This window comes from Zophobas morio, unplaced genomic scaffold, assembly GCF_036711695.1.
Source record: "Zophobas morio isolate AGI-343-1 ecotype UQ-CSIRO unplaced genomic scaffold, CSIRO_AGI_Zmor_V1 ptg000058l, whole genome shotgun sequence".
Taxonomy (NCBI): domain Eukaryota; kingdom Metazoa; phylum Arthropoda; class Insecta; order Coleoptera; family Tenebrionidae; genus Zophobas; species Zophobas morio.
The window spans coordinates 1496770-1517281 of record NW_026972163.1 but is presented as its reverse complement, the minus strand read 5'-3'; the positions used below and the strand labels follow the sequence as shown (position 1 = coordinate 1517281).

The following is a 20512-nucleotide window of genomic DNA, read 5'->3' as shown; positions in this document are numbered from 1 at the left end:
ACTAGTTCGCGTTGTAATCAATTTCTTTTGTCATTTGACGTTTTTTCTTACGTCACGAGTGACAGATCGCGTACTTTTGTTAACTTATTATTGTGCCAGTTTTTGACAGACGATGTCGATGGTGGTGTTCGATCATGAGTGTGTGCAGCTGAATATAGTAGATTCGTGTCAGTATCTTCGTTTTGAATTAAAATGTAACAAGTGTTTATAAATCGTCACAGTTTAGAATTAGTTAATAAGTGAAGTTTATTGCCGAAGCATGAAAAAATCACTATCCAATACGAAATATGAAAAACTATCTCAGAATTCTTGTAAAGATCTAGATGAAAATTTCTTGCACTCGCCGTCGAATACGGTAAGAACTACATTGTTAATTCATTTATAAAGAATATATTTGCTTGCAAAGGCAGTAGCTAGCGTATATCTTATAAACTGTATTAAAAAATTTGGAACAATTGTCCGATCGATAACGTACCGCATTATGTAGCTATTTACCTAAACAATCTAATTAAGACGGATATACTAACAATTTTTAGTCACAGAGCTTTAGGTTTTACCCGTACGACGAATATCTTAACAATACTTGTGTAATTTTCAACGCACCACTAGACTGTAAATGAGATATCACACGTTTAAAATATTACCTCGCAGTTTCCTTAAAAGTCCCAAGCCTTAAAACATGTAAAATGAATATTATTTACGACAGTTGATTTTTTTTAACCAGTGCTGCGAGAATGAGACAATATATTGATTTCTTTCATATTTAATAAATAAATCACTTGCAAACTCTAGCCTCTGTCATATAAAAGTGTCAACTATTATTGCTAAATTTGTTGTTGTTGTTGAGTATATTTTCTTATGGCATTTTATTGGGCATATATAATGTGTAAAAATATTTTGGTGTGAAAAAATCAATAAAGCGTTCTCAATCAATACTATAATGATGCATCATCATCTGGCCACAAATCATGCCATTTGTTGACACTGAGTCATTTAATCTTTTTGCACGGATTTTATTTCCAATTTTCATCCTCCACTTAAAGGTTAGTTTGGTGCGATTGTAACTAATCCCACATTTAATACAAACAATAACCATTTTGATAAATTATGGTGACGTACTACATTAACGAGAACTGTTTAAATTATATATGAATTGAAAGTGACTTTTTTAAGATTCGAGCAGTTCTGTTACAGATTTAAGTAGTCAACATTTCCTGTGGTGCAAATATTGGCATTCAACCAACTAAAACAAGAAGCTTCAAAAAATATTTGCTGTCATAATGCTACATGGTCGAAAAAGACCTCTAGTAGACCATGAAATTTAAATTAAAATAATTAGGTTGGTAACACGAATATTTTCCCTGTTCGGTGTGACATTTGTGACGGACTGACAGTTATGTACCATATGATTGAAATAAAAATTCCTCTAGTAGGTCGTGCAATTTATTTTTAAAATAATCATGTTAACAATACCCATTGATACCTTTTTCAGTTTGATAACTCCGGTCAAATATTTGTCAAATAAAGGGTCAAACAGCTGCAACGTCATTATTTTAAAAATAAATTGCACGGCCTAACAGAGGAATTTTTTTTTTCGGTCGTATGGTATTATGACGAAATAAGAGATGTTTAGATTTTTCTCGGGTCCCAACACAATGGAATAACGGCAAATTCCTGATATTTTATTTGCAATTCCAGGTGCCCGTTTATTTTGTTATTTCTGTAATCTCAAACACGAGGCATGCGACCTTAAACTGCTTTTTCATTTTACCTTTGAAATATTTTTGTTGTTTACACTGTTTTTCTGCAGTTACGTTTTTTAAGAATATGTAGTAAAAGTAAACCGTTTGTTGCCTTGGTAGTATGTATACGTATGTGTGTATATATACTGTTTCAATCTGTAGCAAATATATATGTCCCTATGTATGTAGTTGGACAAAATAGGGAATAAATTTGATAAAAAAACGAAACACACCTTTAACAAAAAAATGTAAATATGTTTTTACCCAAAAATAAAAAAATATGTTATTGAATCGTAAATCATTTGATAAACCGTTTGAAATGTTGTAGAACATTTGACAATTTTTTTTATTCATTTTTTAAGCATATTGTGTTAACCCAAACATACCGTCAAATTGGGACATGTACTTGTATAAAATTATTATCAAACCCGCGAAAAATTCAAAATTTGGTCTTGAACTGTGACCGCCAACAAAATAGAATCCTACGTTGTGTGTGTATTTTTTTAATGGCGGAATGCGTTCAAATGTAAAGTGGTGGACCCAAGGTTGGAAAAGTGACCTTAAATCACAATGCAAAATATGGAGGGCAAATTGTTTATTTCACCTTTCTGGAGAGAGGAAAACTGAAATAGGCGGATTTATTTCCCAGCTGCAAAAGAACCTCTTCAGCTTTCAAAAATGAAATCAAATGTTACAAATCGATCCAAAGATTTGAACATTACAAATTTAAACACACAAAGAAAAAATAAATCGTCACTAAAGTAACTGGGTGGTAATATACAAGTCATTACGATGGTGTGGCAGATATAACCACTAGCTACATACGCAACGTGTGATTAACACTCGCATTCCTTAGTCTTACTTCCAACACTGCGGCCTGATTCCCTGGCGGTGAAAATTCGGTATTGCAGATAAACATTCACATGAATAATGACAGTGAGGAAAAAACTCTACAATTCTGTGTCGACCACGCGATCCCGTACATTTATTTGGGTTACAGTTTTTTTAGTATTTTAATTTATGTAAACTGGACAAACTACAAAAAATTAAATACTTTTTGTGGTAACATAGCCAAATTTTAATTTCAAGTGTATAGCTAGTGGGAGTGATAATATTTTTTAATATACGAATAATTTTTGTAATTATTGTTCATTAACATACATGTTTGATTTGTGGTAATTAAGTCATAAAATTAATAAAAAAAAAAGTAAAAAAAGAAAAGTAAGATTTGTTTCGCACATTAAAGGTTTTAATAAGTCAGATTGTGATATTAAACAACAATTTTAGTTCATTTTGTAGAACAATTGCGTTATCTAGGAATTCTGTCATTGGTAAAATTCTTAAAGACGATAGGGATGTTTTACCTTGTAGGTCAATATTGAAGGGATTGAAAAGACGACTTCGTGAAACACAACACGATCTGTATTACATACACTCACCGGCAAAAAAATCGAATCATTAGTATTTTTGTAGAAATCTTCAATAAATTCTGGTGTGCGTCACATTTATAAGACAAATTAGTTTATCTAGGACAAAGGAGATGAGAAGGTAACGGGACCTTCGCTGAAGTTGCAACAATTACGAGTTTATTAAAAAATACCAGAAAATCCATTACATTAAACCAACAAAAGACTACTTAACATATCATTATTAACGACTGTTGCCGCCTCTAGCTTGCATTACGGTTGCCATACGTCTTCCCATGCCTTCTATGAGGTGCCTACTCTCAGCCTGGGCTAATTGGTCAAATTCTTCAACTAGCGCATTTGCAAGATCTCTTATGTGTTGTATGGCCGGCACACGTGCTCTGATACGTCTACCTAACATGTCCCACACATGCTCAATTGGATTCAGGTCGGGACTGCGTGCTGGTCATTCCATACGTGAAATCCCGAATTCGTCGAGGTAGGTTTGTACAACTCTAGCGATATGTGGTCTAGCATTATCATGCATTAGAATAAAATTATCGCCAATAAAAGGAGCAAAAGGTACGACATGCTCTTGAAGAATATTTGCTACATATCGATCAGCATTCATTGTGCCTCTATCCACCACTACAAGTTCCGTGCGAGCCTCGGCAGAAATTCCTGCCCAGACCATCACAGAACCTCCATGAAAACTTAGTCTGGAAACAATATTGCACTGAGCCTACCTTTCACCTCTTCTTCGCCATACTCTTTGACGGCCGTCAGGAGAACGTAGACAAAAACGCGACTCATTTGTAAAGAGTACTTGGCCCCATTGGGCAAGATCCGAGTTAACGTGTTCTCGAGCATATGCAAGTCGGGCTACTCTATGGCGTGGGAGAAGTTCTGGGCCACTTGCAGGTCTACGGGCTCTCAATTCAGCTGCAGTTAACCTTTTTCTTACAGTTCGTTCACTTACACTAACTCCTCGTGTTTCTTCAAGTTGATTTCTGGCCTCAACTGCGGTCGTATCCCTATTACGGAACACGGTCAGCGTTAAAAAACAAGTCATCCCGAGCCGATGTTTTCTTTGGACGACCCGAATCAGGTCTTCGGCTGTATGATCCAGTCTCATTAAACCGTCGTACAGTTCTGTGAATGCTCACTTGTGATACCCCTAACGTATTGGCAACGTACCGTTAACTTCGACCATCCTGAATAAGAGCAATTGCTCGTGCTGCATTAATGGCCACAATACTCATGTTAATTGACAAAAACACAGTTTTCATCAAATTACAATGACAAACAGTCTGTTAATGCCCTCTAAACGTCACAACTGCAAATCTCATTGTTGGAAAAAACTTATCATCTTCAGATTTGAGGTTCATATCATGTACAAAAAAGAACCAAAAACCTAGTATTAGTATATTTTGTATGATTTTTTCAAAACTGATATTGACTGTAGCCAAACATTTAAAAAAGGAACCATTTTCAATACAAACTTTGGGTGATTCGCTTTTTTTGCCGGTGAGTGTACATTTTGAATGCTCTGATCGTCTAGATATTCATGTTTTGGTATTTGGGTTTTTAAGTGTTTTTATTTTGTAAAATTGCTATAAAATTTTAATAAAAAATTTAAAAAGTGATAAAAACTGCAACAACGTTATATGTACTTTGAATTTAATGTAGATACCTTGGCTAGATATAATGGATTTGTGATTTGTATTGGAATTTATTTATTTATTATTATTATTACAAAATCTAACCATCTCAATCAACAGCGTAGTCATAATTAATCTGTCTGTTTTTGGTAAATTGATATGTATTGTTATAACTTATAAATATACAACAAATCACTTTTCTCGTCTAATATTAATCACATTGAAAATATTTTAATGTCCATATTATTGACAATTTTGCAGACAGTTCCTGTGCTTATTCTTGGTTTATTTCGTGTTTTTGTTATTCTCAATATGGGGTGATTTTTAAAATTTCTGTTCTAGTTAGCCATGACTCTTACGTCAACCGTTTCAATTGCCTGCTGACGTATGCATCATGGCCAACTAGAGCAGAAATCTAAAAAAATCACACGATATAGTTTTTTCAAACTACCACCCGACAGTGGAGATCATAAAAATTAAGCAACAAAGACGCCTTAATCGGATTATAACGGACCGAAAATTATGACTCCACCTCTTTTAGGCGGTCGCCTAGAAAATCCTAGAAACGATGCTCAGGACAGGACTCGTTTTTACGTTTTCTACATTTCTACTTAGCTAAATACGTGACTGTAAAGTTGTAAATAAATGTTGTATTCTTTTGTACTCGTAGATTATAATGTTATTATATTTATTGTTATTAACGCTAAAATTATACAACCAGTTTAAATGTTTTTATCATTAAAACTTGGTGAATACGGGCCTGGCGAAACCCCAAATGCAACGTAATGGCAAGGGAGATTTTATTTATGGTAGGGTCTTGGTACCTACGCCTTTCAAAGTTATTGTAAACATGGTAAATTGTTAATCAAAATATGTCTGTTTATTCCCCCCGAAAATTTTGCCGAATCAATTCTACCCAAACTGTGTAAAATATGATGAGTTTTTATTTGTGATTCATCATTGCATTCAAATTTTTTATTGATCAAATTAAAACGAGTTATCCCATTTTTCCGAAAATGTGGAAATACAAACGTCTTTACTTAATAACAATTATATTAATGATATTCAGAACACTTTGTCGATTATAGCTTACTATTTAATAGTTTTGATCCTCTGTTGTAATGGGACTAACTCATTCAAATCAAACTAATTTCTACGTGACATTCTTCCGATGTATATACCGCGTGTCTGGAAAGTAACGGATTAACTCTTCAGTACGTTATATACGGGGGTTTCGGGAGTCCCAAAAAAATTACAAAAAAATTATTTATGATGTAGATTACAATTTTACACAAGTAAAATTTGCAACACAGCAGACACCCAATGCGTGAATATCTCCGGCTTACGTTCTGGTTTCTTAGTAACGATGGTGACTGAAATCCACCTTCGCTTTATATCAGGCAAGCATTGTTGTCAAATGGAATTTTATCAAATTATTACAAAAACAATACAGCTAAAGATATGGCTGTATTGTTTTTTTGCATTCCAAATGAAATGGGCGAGAAAAATATTAACTACAAGTTTTATTACTAGTTTTTGTGATAATGAATGCGTTGTTTGGTTGTTAAACGTAGCAAAAGAACCAATTTTAAAATCATTATAACTCCACCAAAATGTGAGAAGGATTTTTTTTACTATTTTTCCCAGACTCACCAGTTGATTGTTAAGAGCGTAACGGAGAGTTAATCCGCCATTTTCCAGACATCCGGTATAAACATAAAAACTTTCAAGTTGTTTTTCTTATCGAGGATAACCGAAGGACATACAGTAATGGAGTCCGTCGGGCAATTTGGTACTTTCATATTTTCTCGATATTTCATAACCCCTAGACAAGGTTGTAATTATGGGGTGGCTAGGGGATGCTGAGCCACCCCTATATCTAGACAAGTTATAATTAACCAGATGTGAATTACTGCTTCGAAAATTAAAATAAAATGTAGCGTTTTATTCAATAAGCGGAAGTCAGAGCAATAAAATAGTCTGGACTGTCGGCATTGTCATCTGGTTATTGCAATTCCTAGAAAACATGTTTTAGTTTAGTTTCTGCTTCACTGTCACGTCTACAGGTTGATAAGTGCTATGTTATTTGTCTTAAATTACAAGTACGATAAACTATTTTCAGTTCGGTCTTCAGTCGCACGTCTGTTATTACTAGAGCTGTGCGGTTGAAATTTATTTACCCCCACTATCGGCCCACAGTGCCGATCGCTACACAGCCTTGCCTTGCTCGCTTCTCGCTTTTCAGTTGTGGATTATTTTTGATAATTCACACAAATAGTTTTATTGTCAGCGAGACGGACACCTGAACATTATTAAATTTATGATTACTCTTATTTCGTGAATATGGATTTTAAAATCATCAACTGACATGCCGTTAACATTATTTTTCGCGTAATTTTCTTCGCGATACATAACGTCGGTTGCAAGCCTCTGGCCTGCCGGAGCGGGGGTCAATTCGCAGCGTTTAAATTTCAACCGCACAGCTCTAGTTATTACATACGGCAGACGTGATTAAATTGTTTGGTTATTTTATTGATTATAAAATAATAATATTATAAAATATTCAAGAATAACAATAATACAATCCTTTTATTATTAGTATTACAATGCATCTATCCAAACTGATATACACGTCCTTGTTTAGATTTGCTTATACGAGGTGTTTCAAAAAAATTAATGAATGAGTCATTTTATTTTATTAACTCCGTTTTACCGGAAAATTTTGGGAATAGAACACTGCTATTTTTAGTAATACACTGCACCAACCCAAGTTGATATATGTGTCCTTGCAAAAATGTTGATGGTGTCATCACAAAATTGTGTAAAGAAAAAATTCAACTCGAAAATGCTGGATTTGTAAAATGTACTTCAGGAGCGAGGGAAGTTCTGTCGAAACAACTTTTGACCGATTTTTTGTAAATTGTGTTAGGAGTCAATTAATAATAAGAAGAATAATATAACTATAACTGTCAATAATTACACTCATGACAGTAGACCTGGAGCATAGAAAGTTTGCAGCCGTTCTAGATTTATTGGCGGTTAATGTAAAGAAAGGTCCGGAAACGGAATTAAGTCATCCGTTGGAAGTATGGTTAAACACCAATTACCATAGCTTTAAACTTTTTTTAACGTCAAATTCATCTTTTTAGTTAAAGAGGTTATAAATTAGAAGTTATTAAAATTTTACTTTACGACTGACGTATTTTGCTGTAATGACGCAGATTGTTTGTGTAAATATAATTATTGGTTGGTGTTTTAGTGGTCATGCCGAAATTAAATTACTTTATAAATGTGTAACAAAAACTTTTAAACTTGTGTAAAACTGATTTAATAAAGAATGTGTGAACGTTTGATAATTCTTGTATATTATACATTGTAATTTATTAAGACATGAGTGACGGATTCATTAACGTGCAACACAAACAAGTTGGACTTACAAGCTGTTAAAAAAAGGTTTTCCTCTAGTTCACATTCTAAAGGAGTGAAAAGCAATTCATTGTTTTTTTTACAAATTTTTGAATTATCCTGCCTGTTGATAATAATTCAACGTGGGGTTAAAACATAAAAATGCCTTCAAAGCATTTTTGGATTTGGACTATCGTTCAAAATGCTTATCTTTAACTGGGTGAAGCCCCGGGCAAAACACCAATTTTACATATCATCATAATACATTCCCAATGTAATGTTTTGGTTTTTATTTGCTGAATAACGTTTACTTTAAAGTTATTAGAATATTGTGACCGGTTTCTTTTACCTTGGGAGTTTGTTTTTTTAGATATGATGTTTTTAATACTACTGACGTAAATAAAAATAAGTTTAAAAATTATATTAGGTAGTCTACAAACGATATTGTAATAAACCACAAAGGTAATTTTTCAACGAAAGAACTTTTAAATTACCATACCACCTTAGCGACTCTTGGAAGTTAATTAGAATTCTTATTGTTAACGTTGTTTTTGTTGTCGTTTTTAAACAAAATAATTATAATTAATTGTTGTAGAGAAATTATTAATTTTCTTTTATTTCCCCCCTCTTCATTTCGTTGGATAAATAAATGTGGGTACTGATTGTTGATTCAATTTTTATTGTGCTGAAAATGTGACTGCTCAAACATTTACCATGAAAATGTTAAAGTTTTTTGTGAAATTAACTTTTTGCTCTAAGGGAAAAAAGAAAGAAGTAAGTGTCAAATTATTGGTTATAGATGTAAATAAATTTGTCATTAAAAAAAAATTTTGTGTGGTCTTTGAGTGTGCACACTAAGATTATGTCTAGTGCAACATATCTGTAAAGTAGGATGCATCTAGCTTTGAACACGATTACTTTGGGAGCATGTGGCTTGAACATGTTTTGGTTTTGCAATATCGTTGAGATATAAGGTTCACCATTTTTAACACTGTGCATAAACAATAGATTTGCGTTGTTATTTCCAGGAACTACTTTTTCATAGCTAATTTTAAACGGAAGTTTCTAATTAATTTCAGTTTTTACTTGTTAGTTTGGCGTAGGTCCTTTGCTGTTCCAGTAATCACAGTTTTAGGAAATATTACACGAATTTATGTAATTCGCTTGTTGTAATATACTTAGCGATGCAAATTTTTGTAGTAATTTTATCTCATTTGTCAAATATTTTATTTCAGAGCCTTGTAACCTTGTGTTTCTTTTTATTGTCGAAACATAATATTACGTTGATATGCTTCACTGGGTTTTAGAAAGAAGAACATTATCAAGTAATCGGCTTTTAATTCTATAGCAATTTAATTAGACAAACCTTTAAGAAATATATGTACAGTGTTTGCTATTTAAATCAATTCTCAGTGTGTGTGTGTGTGTGTGTTATTTTTCTGGTACAATTTCTTATGATTTTTATTTGTTTTTTGCATTTACAATATACACCAAGAAATAAGTGTAAAGTTACAAGCAACATTGATACAAGATTAATTATTGTATACTAAATAAATTAAATTAAATTCTTGATGGGGCTTCAATTCACAAGATCTCGGGGGTCAGATATTCTCTGTGTTTCGACTAATGATCCGGGCGATCACCAACATTTTTTAGTTACCTACACGTTGACTTTTTTCTGTTAATATAATGCATTTGAGAAGATTAATTCTTTCGGAATGGTAATTCTAATAATAGTAGGTAATAATTGAAGTACTGATAAAATTAAAGTAACCAGTCAACCCGACGAAACTTGTTCATTAATGTCTGCGTTTTAATCTAAAATCTATAATAAATTACGTGACATCGTTGTCTGAAAATGCTATACACTTTTAAAAATCAGGCAAATAAAAAATAAAATTCATAAAATCAAATCTTATAATTTTTCGAAAAAACTGGACGTGGAAGTACAATACAACTCCAGGGGCAAGAGTTATGTCCAAATAATTGTCGTCCAATTTTTTTCTGAGATATTTGAGAGAACGTTATCAACTTTCCATGGAGAATGAATAAATAAAGTTTAATCAGTGATGTTTAATTGATTTTCTATCTGTCATCTAATCATTTGTTTGACGTCTGTTGGCGATTTTATTAGAGAGATAGCTTGATTTGAGATGATATCTTTTCATAATTTGTTAAGTAAATCTCGATTGGAATTTATATTGTAACACGCTCCTTTACTGTGGTGTATAATTTATCCATATTTTAAAGTTTGCGCATACTGATTATATATACAGAAAGTGAAATTTGTAAAATTAAATTTTATAATTTGTTTTAGCACTTACGCAACGCAATTTAGAATTTTGGCTAACCATTAAACACTGATCTAATGACATCGACTAAAATATTTTTGTTATTATGGTTTTATTATCGTATCGTTTTACGAACGCGTTCTGGTTTCTATCTCCGGCATTTCCACTTTTTTTTCTTCTACGAATTCATAACTAATCAATTTATTTTTTTCGAAACTCGGAAGACAGTGCACTTGATAATAAATATGAACTACATTATTCATCTTAAAATTGGTGTTTTTAAACTTACCGAAAATTGCTAAATAAATCTTGATATACTTTAATCTGAATTGGTTGTGCTTCGGTGGCGAGGAAAGTGTAACTAACTATAGATCAAATTTTATTAATTTGGAAAGAAAAATTGTCAGGGTATTAAAATTTAAAATTTGAATATTTTTAATAGTATCAGAAAATTAACTAGTAGTCTACAGTGCTAGAGAAAAATCGGATTAAAAAAAAACAGAAAAATCAATGATTTTTACATTTTTTTAGGTTTCCAATTATTTGGAATTATAACTCAAAAAGTAGCAAGAAAAATGAAAAAAGTTGGAGTTTTATTACGTTTATTCAGTTTTTAATAACGCTTTATACTGTATTGAATTATTTTAATTTTCATTTTCCACGCATTTTAGCACACATTCACTAGTATACGACTCTATGTTATATTTGAATCGTGTTTCTGTGAGTTTTAAGCAATAAAGAGAATTTATTTTTATTTATGTTGCTAGTAATAATATTATTTATGTTTACAAAGTTTGTTTTATATTTTTAATTAATGTTTTGTTGTGACCGTTTTACCATCTACATGGTAATCCTGTCTAAGAAAATTGACACAGAGGAGAAATGATTGACAAGCAGACGGAAACAGGAAATCAGCGTTGGAAATATTTTTTTCTAGTCAGTGTTCAATTTATTTTGATTTAAACTACATTTAAAAATACCGTAATATGCATTATATTTGCCTTAAGTTGTTTCAAAATATGCATCTTCAATATAGACTTGTTCTGCGGGAAAAAAAGTTACAATGGCAACCATGTTTAAAGACATTTTCCGTTGATGGAAAAATAGTAAATAAAACTTAATTAAATAATAATAAAAACTTGGGTAAACTGATAACGCACTGTATTGATTCAACGTTAGATACCAGCAACTTGATTTAGATAGCAAGCATAATAACAATAAAAAATAGTACTATTGGAGTATATTAAGTAAAAATAAGTGGTAACATCAGATTTATTCTAGGATAATTTTTTCTTAATTTGAAGTTTTAAAAGCACAAAAAAACCGTACTTTGTGGTTTTAATTTTTTGTGGTATGCTTTTTCCGATACAGGTCAAAGATAAGACAACAATAATTAACCTACATTTACATTTAAGTATTTTTATTAGATATTAAAAAGAGTAATAAGTTAAGTGAATGAAACGCTATTTGCAAGTATGAATGGATTTTTTAATTTGTAGTATATATATGTGGTAAGATTTGATGCTCTTGTAAAGTCATTTAGTATTGCAAGTATGGTATTTACATAGCATTAGAAAAATTGAGAAATACTGTTTCACACCATGTAAACACGTAATCAACACTGAATTTTATGAATTCTGAGTAATCTGTGGTTAACATCCTTATCACCATTTTAAATGGTACCATTCATAGTTTACTTACTTTTAGTTTCTAGGTCTGCAACAATTAGCTAAAACTTAGGGACATGATTTCAAATGAAATGCATGACTTTCGGAAGTCTGTATACAATTGCCGAACTGTTTCAAATAAATTTTTATATCTAAGAATAATTTCTCGTCTATGTAACTTTTAAAAATTAATCAACATTTTTTCCAGGAACAGGCCAGTGGGCCTGCGATGTGGCTGACTGCGGGCGAAGCCAGTAGTCTGCGTTATGAAGATGTCGCCGATAGACTCCACGTAGACTTAAGCCATGGGTTAAGTTGGCAAGAAGCAACCCACAGAAGACAGATAGCTGGGTTTGTCGTCGCAGAGAAATGATATTGGTAAAGAGTAACATGGTTTGTTTACAGATATAATGATTTTTCAGTAAAAGACGACGACCCCCCTTGGAAAAAATATTTAGAACAATTCAGGAACCCTCTCATATTACTTCTTTTAGCTTCAGCACTTGTGTCAGTGTGTATGAAACAATTTGATGATGCAATCAGTATTACTGTAGCTATAGTTATCGTTGTCACAGTAGCTTTTGTTCAAGAATATCGGTCCGAAAAATCTCTACAAGAGCTTACTAAACTTGTGCCACCATCTTGTCACTGGTATGTTTAAATAATGTTATTAAAGTACGTAGAAAATATTGAAAATGCTTTATTTTAAAATGCAGTTTAGGGAAATCGTGATAGTAAATGTCTATTCAGTTTACTATCGTTCAGTTTTTATTAGTGGAAAGATAATTAAATGAGTAACGAATGTATCTCAGTAAGAATTCCACTGTTTTGTGTTATGTCGGTCAGAAATTGCTATATTTAAATTTGAAAGCGCTGCTTGAAAAAAATATATGTAATTTTTTTCCAGATATCATTAGAGAAAGTAAAAGATGACACTGGAAAAGCACGTACTGTTTCGATTTTGAGAACATAATTATACTTAAACTTTTATTTCGTGTTACTTAGGTCAATCTTGAAAACGAATAGGGATATTGAAATTCTATAAACGCCATTGTTTTTAGTTTGAGGTTGGGAGCTCAATTTAGTATAAAGAAATGCAATATAACGTCTGTTCGGTGTTTATCTCATTTTCAGTTGATAAAAAATTAAATAAAAAAGTGAAGTTGAGTGAAATAATTACATATTTTATTTTACAAACAACTAGTGAGATCTATTCAAAAACATTTAAGCATATATTCGAACTGTTGTATTTCACACTGAACACTAAACTTATTAGTTCATTTCGCGCTACGTCATACATGCGTCATATTTGCTATTTACTAAATTAGGCTTCCTCTTTCAAGTTAGAAACAATGGCGTTTCTAGAGTTTCAATATTTCTATCCGTTCTCAAAATATAAGGCCACTCTGTATATAATTCACCTACATGTACCATGAGACAATTGAGCAATGATATTGGCATTGCGAATTGCAAATACTGTTGTTAATCTTAATGATAATTTGTTCCTTTGTCTTCTCTATTTATGACCATCACACATTTGTTTCTTGTTTATCTATTTAAAAGATTACAACGACTTATTAAGTGTTCAGTCCATTTTCTTCAAACGCTATGTTTATTTGTTCTTATATTTCGATTTCTTAATTTTAGTTTAAGAGAGGGTTCACCAGATACGTTTCTAGCACGAGAGTTGGTACCGGGTGATGTTGTGTATTTAAATGTTGGCGATCGAGTGCCCGCTGATTTGCGCTTATTTGAATCTGTCGATTTAACCATCGATGAAAGCAGCTTTACAGGTGAAACAGAACCAGCAAGAAAGAGTGTTGGTTCAGTGTTACGTCCAAATGGAGCTCATTCTTCTAATACTAATATAGCATTTATGGGAACCCTCGTTCGTTGTGGGAATGGAAAAGTATAGTTTTTTAATTTAATTGTATCTTTTTTTTCAAGCGTCTTTTGTTGACAGGGTCTTGTTGTTAGTACCGGAGTCAACAGTGAGTTTGGTTCGGTTTTCAAGATGATGTTGGAAGAAGAAGCTCCCAAAACACCTCTTCAAAAGTCAATGGATAGTTTGGGTGCTCAGTTGTCGATTTATTCGTTTGGAATTATAGGTTTAATAATGCTAGTTGGATGGTTGCAAGGAAAAGCAATAATGGAAATGTTTACCATAGGAGTAAGTTTAGCAGTGGCAGCGATCCCTGAAGGTGAGTTAAATAAAATACTTAAAAAATGCACTTTCTCTGCATATGTGACAAAAGAAACTTATTAGGTTAACTCTAATAATTTGCATATCATCAGAAGAAACATTGTTTAAAGATGGTTTAAACACGTAATGCAATTTTAAAGCAATATTAAAACGTGATTTTTTTATTCAAATTTCTCTGCAATAATAATAAATCAAAATGCTGCTTAATATTTGACACTTCTGTGCGAATAACAGTACTTAAATAATAATAATAAATATAACGTACAGCGTTTAAATAAGAATTTAAAATCTTACATTGTATTTACTTTTATAAAACAAAAAAAAAATGTTAATTTCATTTGAACTCATAAGTCAGAACAGTCTTATTTTAATACTTGATACTTGACATTGTTAATTATTTTTAACTACTTAAATGAACTGAAATTTTGAAAAGCAGGGCCTTGAAACGTCAAGCTTTAGCTTAGTTATAACATTCTAGCTTAGTCACAGTTGTTCAAAAATAAACAGCGGTTACTTTCGTAAGGTATTGTAAATGCCGCTACTTGCCATTATCAAAGCTATATACTTTTTATCAGCAACGTGCTGAATTTCTGTTTTTTGATACATTACTAATTATAATAACCGTGCACTTACTAAAAGCGAAGTCGATTGTCTACATTGATAATACTTACGTATATGACGCAAATTAATATCAAAGTTTTTTAAAGTGTTTGATTATAACTGAAGTTGTTAGTTTTAAAGTAACGGATAAAGAGGAAATTTGTTATCAGAAAATTTTTTCTGCGTATCGTATATAAATTCTTGTGGTACCTGTTTATGAAAAGGTTTAGTTTCTAAAACATTATTAAGATCAATTAACGAAACTGAATATCTGAATACATTTAATACCTGTGAATAACATCATGCAAATTGTTTCAAGTTGAGTTTTATAGGTTTTTTTTTGAAAATCGTTTCATAACAGTGGAAAAACCTACATTTAAAGTCAATCGTAACAAATTTTCTTATTGTTTGTAACAGAAATTTTTTACGATATTAATAAACCAAGACGGTTCATCATACACAAAACCTTGTTAAAAAGTGTTTATTGGATTTGATGATGATAAATTCAAGCATTACATTTGTGTGAGTTACATTACTATAAATAATAATACATCAAGCATTCTTTTACACGAACCAAGTGAGAAACTACGTCGCTTTAAAAAAAATCAGTGATTCAGCTCGATAAAATGAAAAAACAAGTAACTTCGCGCAATTGTATTGAATGTTTTATGGACCTCAGTAAAATGCATAAAAACTTACACGCGCTACAAAAGAGAAACATTTTTCGTAATAATTTGCGTATCTATCGATCTTTCGTCCATTTATTATTAATTCGTTATCTAGGTGAATCATATATACTGTCATTGCCCTGGATATGCTAGAAATAAGAATGTTTGAAAGTGGAGATTCATAGAAAAAATTTGCAGTGGTAATATTGTCTTAAAAGTCACATTTTTCACTAGTTTCACGCAAAAAGTATTTCTTTACTTCTTCGTGCTTTGGCGGTATTGTAGACAGTCGTTGGTTTCCCCACACTTATAAGTTTATTTCAATTGTGGCGGTAAGGCAAATTTTCAGAACAATAATTGTCAACGTAAAGGCTCACCCATGAGGTTTGCAACTCAAAGTACGACGCCTATGGATTATATCGCGATTTTAAGTTCTTATTACGAATATTTATTTTGTATGGGATGTGAATTATTGTAGGACATTTTTTACATGAGATTATTGGAATTTAACTTTCTTTTTTATTTTGTATAAATAGTTTATTAAAAAAATTTAATGAAAAACACATTAAGAGAAGTGGCTACGTTTTTTTTTTCAGACTTATTGTTATGAAATTTAAAATACATATAACCTGACCACAATAGAATGTGAGGAAGAGAAGGTGAATATGAAATTTTCGGAACGCCATTTTCACGACTGTTTTCCGTTTACAAAACTCTAGAAATCGTTCGAAATGCATTGTCGATTTTTTTTTGTTGGAAATGACACAGTAAAAAGAAGCTTCTCGACACAAGTCATATTCGTATGTAGGAACATCATGAATATTTTTATTGATTTTTAGAAATCTGAAAACTTTTAAGCTTTTGTCGTTTAACAAGAAGCAAGACTACTTACATCTATTATTTTAGTTTGTTAATTTGAAATTGAAATCAGAATTACTCAAAGTGTCATTTACCTTAGTGCATGTTCCGATAATAGTGAAGAATATAGTCATTGTATCTAAATAAATAATTCAAATCCTGTGTATTTTGTAGGATTACCTATAGTTGTTACTGTAACATTGGCGTTGGGTGTAATGCGAATGGCAAAACGAAACGCTATAGTAAAGAAGTTACCAACGGTAGAAACCCTGGGTTGTGTAAATGTGATATGTTCCGATAAAACTGGCACTATTACGAGAAATGAAATGACCGTCACAGTATTGGTCACAGCAGATGGTTATATTGCTGAATTAACAGGAGCTGGCTACAATGACCATGGTCAAGTCTTACTACACAAATGTGATTCTTCAGATAGAGCCAGAGATAGTGTATATAAGTTGTTAGAGGTATGTTAAATAAGTATGTAGTGGCTTAAACGGCTAATTACAATTAAACATTAGGTGGGAACGGTTTGTAATAATGCAGTGATTCATAACGAAACACTTTTGGGTCAGCCGACAGAGGGTGCCCTAATAGCCGCTGCAATGAAACATGGAATGTATAACGTTCCAGATCGATACATTCGTTTGCAAGAATACCCATTTACTTCCGAACAGAAAATGATGGCCGTAAAATGTATATCAAAATATGATAACGACAAAGCAGAATTATTTTTTGTGAAAGGAGCGATAGAAAAAATCTTACCAAAGTGTACTAAATTTAGTTGGAATGGAGGACTACAAACTCTCACAAGTAAAAAGGAACAAGATTTTATAGCAGAGGCCCATGAAATAGGCAGGAAAGGGTTGAGGGTGATAGCAATGGCTAGAGGTCCGACTTTGCAGGATTTGACGTACATGGGTATAGTAGGAATTTGCGATCCACCACGACCTCTGGTGCGAGAAGCGATCACCACTTTATCGCAGTCTGGTGTACAAGTGAAAATGGTCACTGGAGATGCTGAGGATACAGCTGTGGCTATTGGTTCGTGATTGTTTTTCTTTTGTTGTTTGTTCTTCATGGTGGAATTTTCCAGCACAAACGATAGGGTTGGAAACTTTACCATCACAAGTATTATCGGGTGAACAGTTGGACACTTTCAGTGAAACGGAATTAGATGCTGCTGTACCTCATGCCACTGTATTTTATAGAGTGTCACCTAAAAATAAACTAGCGATTGTAAAATCACTTCAGCGGACTGGTCATATTGTAGGCATGACAGGCGACGGAGTTAATGATGGAGTTGCTCTTAAAAAAGCCGATATTGGAATTGCCATGGGTAAAAATGGCACAGATGTATGTAAAGAAGCCGCTGATATGATCCTTGTTGATGATGATTTTTATACCATCATGTAAGTATCTGTTCGTGCTCTTGACTTGTAAATTTAATTGTTATTTATAGAGCCGCCATTGAAGAGGGAAAGAGCATATTTTATAATATTAGAAATTTCGTCAGATTTCAGTTATCAACATCTATTGCGGCTTTATCTTTAATAGCATTAGCTACTTTAATGGGAATTCCTAATCCTCTGAATGCTATGCAAGTAAGATATTTCATATACATATAAATAAATATACTTTGCCTTGTGTTACAAAAATCAAATATAATATCTTAATTTTCAATTGCAGATTTTATGGATAAATATAATAATGGACGGCCCACCAGCTCAGAGTTTAGGTGTGGAACCTGTTGAAAAAGATGTCGTAAAACAGAAACCTCGAAATACTAAAGAACCCATGATAACTAAAAAATTAATTGGCAATGTCCTTTTATCTGCGTTGTTCATAATTGCAGGAACTTTGTGGGTTTTCAAAAAAGAGGTATGTGTAGACAATACTAATTCTGAAAATGAAATTTTTGTTGTACTAGCGCTTTTAAATTTAAAAAACTTTCTTTCCTGCACCGATCATATCCAAATATCAACTTTTATTATTATTATTATTATTATTAGACTCTAAAATAATTTTTAAAAGAACGAGTAGATATTTCCATGTTTGAAGTAAAAAAAATTAAACTAGCGATATTTTGTACGCGACATATTAATTAAAATATGTCCCATTTATCCATTGTTTTAGGCAAGACATTAACTACCACTTTGTCGCAGATCAATTTCAAAATTTTCAATAAGAACAAAAACTTTTTTGGACAGAAATTATAAACATTAAGGTAAAACTTCAAGTAGATTCTGAAATATGACCGATAAACAGCACAAAAATGTAACTTTAAAAAATATGAAACTTCAAAGAAAGTTGCAGCTTACAATGAAATTTTAATAAACAAAAATAGATTTTAACTGCAATAAATTCGCAACGACAAACACTTTGTGGTAAATTGCATAATATTTACACCCTGACCAAGGACGTTGTATACTTAATACAACATCCGTAGTATGTACTAATTTTTCAAGAACTCGATGTGTTGCTAATGGTGTTTATGCATTGCCAATCTAAGCTAGAATAAACCATGACTAAAAATAGAAATATTATGTAAGTTTACTAAGTTTAATTCCAAAATGACATAGCGACACGTGGGTTATATCTGTGCTAAGGTAGCCTTGAATACAATACATTGTTATTACTGTCACATTACGCATTACTAATAAATTGGCGATGGCAATAAAATTTTTTGAGAAGTAATTAAACTTTAAAATTGGCAAAATATTGCCTAGACGAAGATTTACAAACTGACTGCAAAATTTTGGCGAAAAGTAAAACCTTAAAATGTTAGCTATAATTCTAGTTTTCACTTTTCGCATTGTTACCTTCACTAATCATAGAAAAAAGTTAGCATTTATTATCGAAAATTCGCTCACGATTTTAATGTTTTGAGCAATGAATTTTGTGAGACTTTGTTTGAAAGAAAGATAATTTTATATGTAATCCGTAGATGCGGCTGTTTTATTTTTCGTTAGTGTCGGACAAAGACAAAAATTAATTAGTTACAATTTATTATGTACGTGCTGTCTTTAACTAATTTATCTTTTAGATGAGTTCTGAGGGAATAACAGCAAGAGACACAACAATGACTTTCACTTGTTTCGTTTTCTTTGACATGTGGAATGCTTTGTCTTGTCGCTCTCAGACCAAGAGTGTTTTTCAAATAGGATTTTTCTCAAATAAAATGTTCCTGCTTGCCGTGACGTTGTCAGTTGTTGGTCAGTTATTGGTTGTATATTTTCCACCTTTGCAGCGGGTTTTCCAGACGGAAGCTCTAACTTTGTGGGGTATACTACATTTTAAAATTCATAATCATCGAAACTACTACGTTCTTTTTTCAGATATGATATTTTTGACGACATTAACATCCTCTGTGTGGATAATTTCTGAAGTTAAGAAGTTGGTGGAAAGATGTCTTGAACAACGAGGAAAAGGTAAACGATCTCCGCTGGAATATGTATGACATAAGGGGGGGCCTGGGGCGAAGTCCCGCTGCTATTAGCTGCTTCTTCAACTTTTCCCCCTTTAGATCGGCCCCCTTAGAATGTGCAAAGATATTTTTTCTCAATTGACACAAATAACAATAGACTTATTTACACATCTTTGTTTAGTTTTTGTTGTTTTTTGACAAAGTGATACTGTCACCGTTATATTTCAGTATTTTCTTACAACAGAATGATTAACATTTTCCAAAAGTATTTATTACATTTTATTTGTGCAATGGTATTGCAGGGTTTCTCTCTAATTAGAGACTATTCTAGAAATTCAAAAGTAAGAAAAACCAAGTGTGTTTGGAAAGAAACTTATTGGCGTAATTTTAAAATAAATTGCGAGTGATGAAAAGTATTTATGACTTAAAAGCTGTTAATTGCCCAGTAAACATCACGAAATGTTTCAAGATTGCTATTCTTGATAAAATACATAATAATAAAAATTAGCAATCTTAATTTAATGTAGAATAGTCAAGTAGTATGTGTGTTAGCTTTTGAAAATAAACTTTGCAAGATGTGTATT

General features: G+C 32.1%; 1 protein-coding gene across 1 annotated transcript; it reads left to right on the top strand.

Annotated features, from left to right (window-relative positions):
- The first annotated feature begins 100 nt into the window (after positions 1 to 100).
- Positions 101 to 20100, top strand: LOC135143384 (calcium-transporting ATPase type 2C member 1). Its single transcript, XM_064075235.1, has 12 exons — positions 101 to 355; positions 12381 to 12523; positions 12578 to 12823; positions 13820 to 14081; positions 14136 to 14373; positions 16676 to 16968; positions 17023 to 17545; positions 17598 to 17913; positions 17964 to 18105; positions 18191 to 18382; positions 19548 to 19785; positions 19840 to 20100. The coding sequence occupies exons 1-12, from the start codon at positions 260 to 262 to the stop codon at positions 19959 to 19961; spliced, it is 2811 nt and encodes a 936-aa protein (XP_063931305.1). The 5' UTR covers positions 101 to 259; the 3' UTR covers positions 19962 to 20100.
- Positions 20101 to 20512: the final 412 nt, after the last annotated feature.

Excerpts from the sequence above, each read along its gene's own strand:
- LOC135143384 (XM_064075235.1), top strand. The coding sequence starts at position 260 with ATGAAAAAATCACTATCCAATACGAAATATGAAAAACTATCTCAGAAT. Across the intron at positions 12,524-12,577 it reads CACAGAAGACAGATAGCTGG|ATATAATGATTTTTCAGTAA; the intron begins GTTTGTCGTCGC and ends GTTTGTTTACAG. Across the intron at positions 14,374-16,675 it reads AGTGGCAGCGATCCCTGAAG|GATTACCTATAGTTGTTACT; the intron begins GTGAGTTAAATA and ends TGTATTTTGTAG.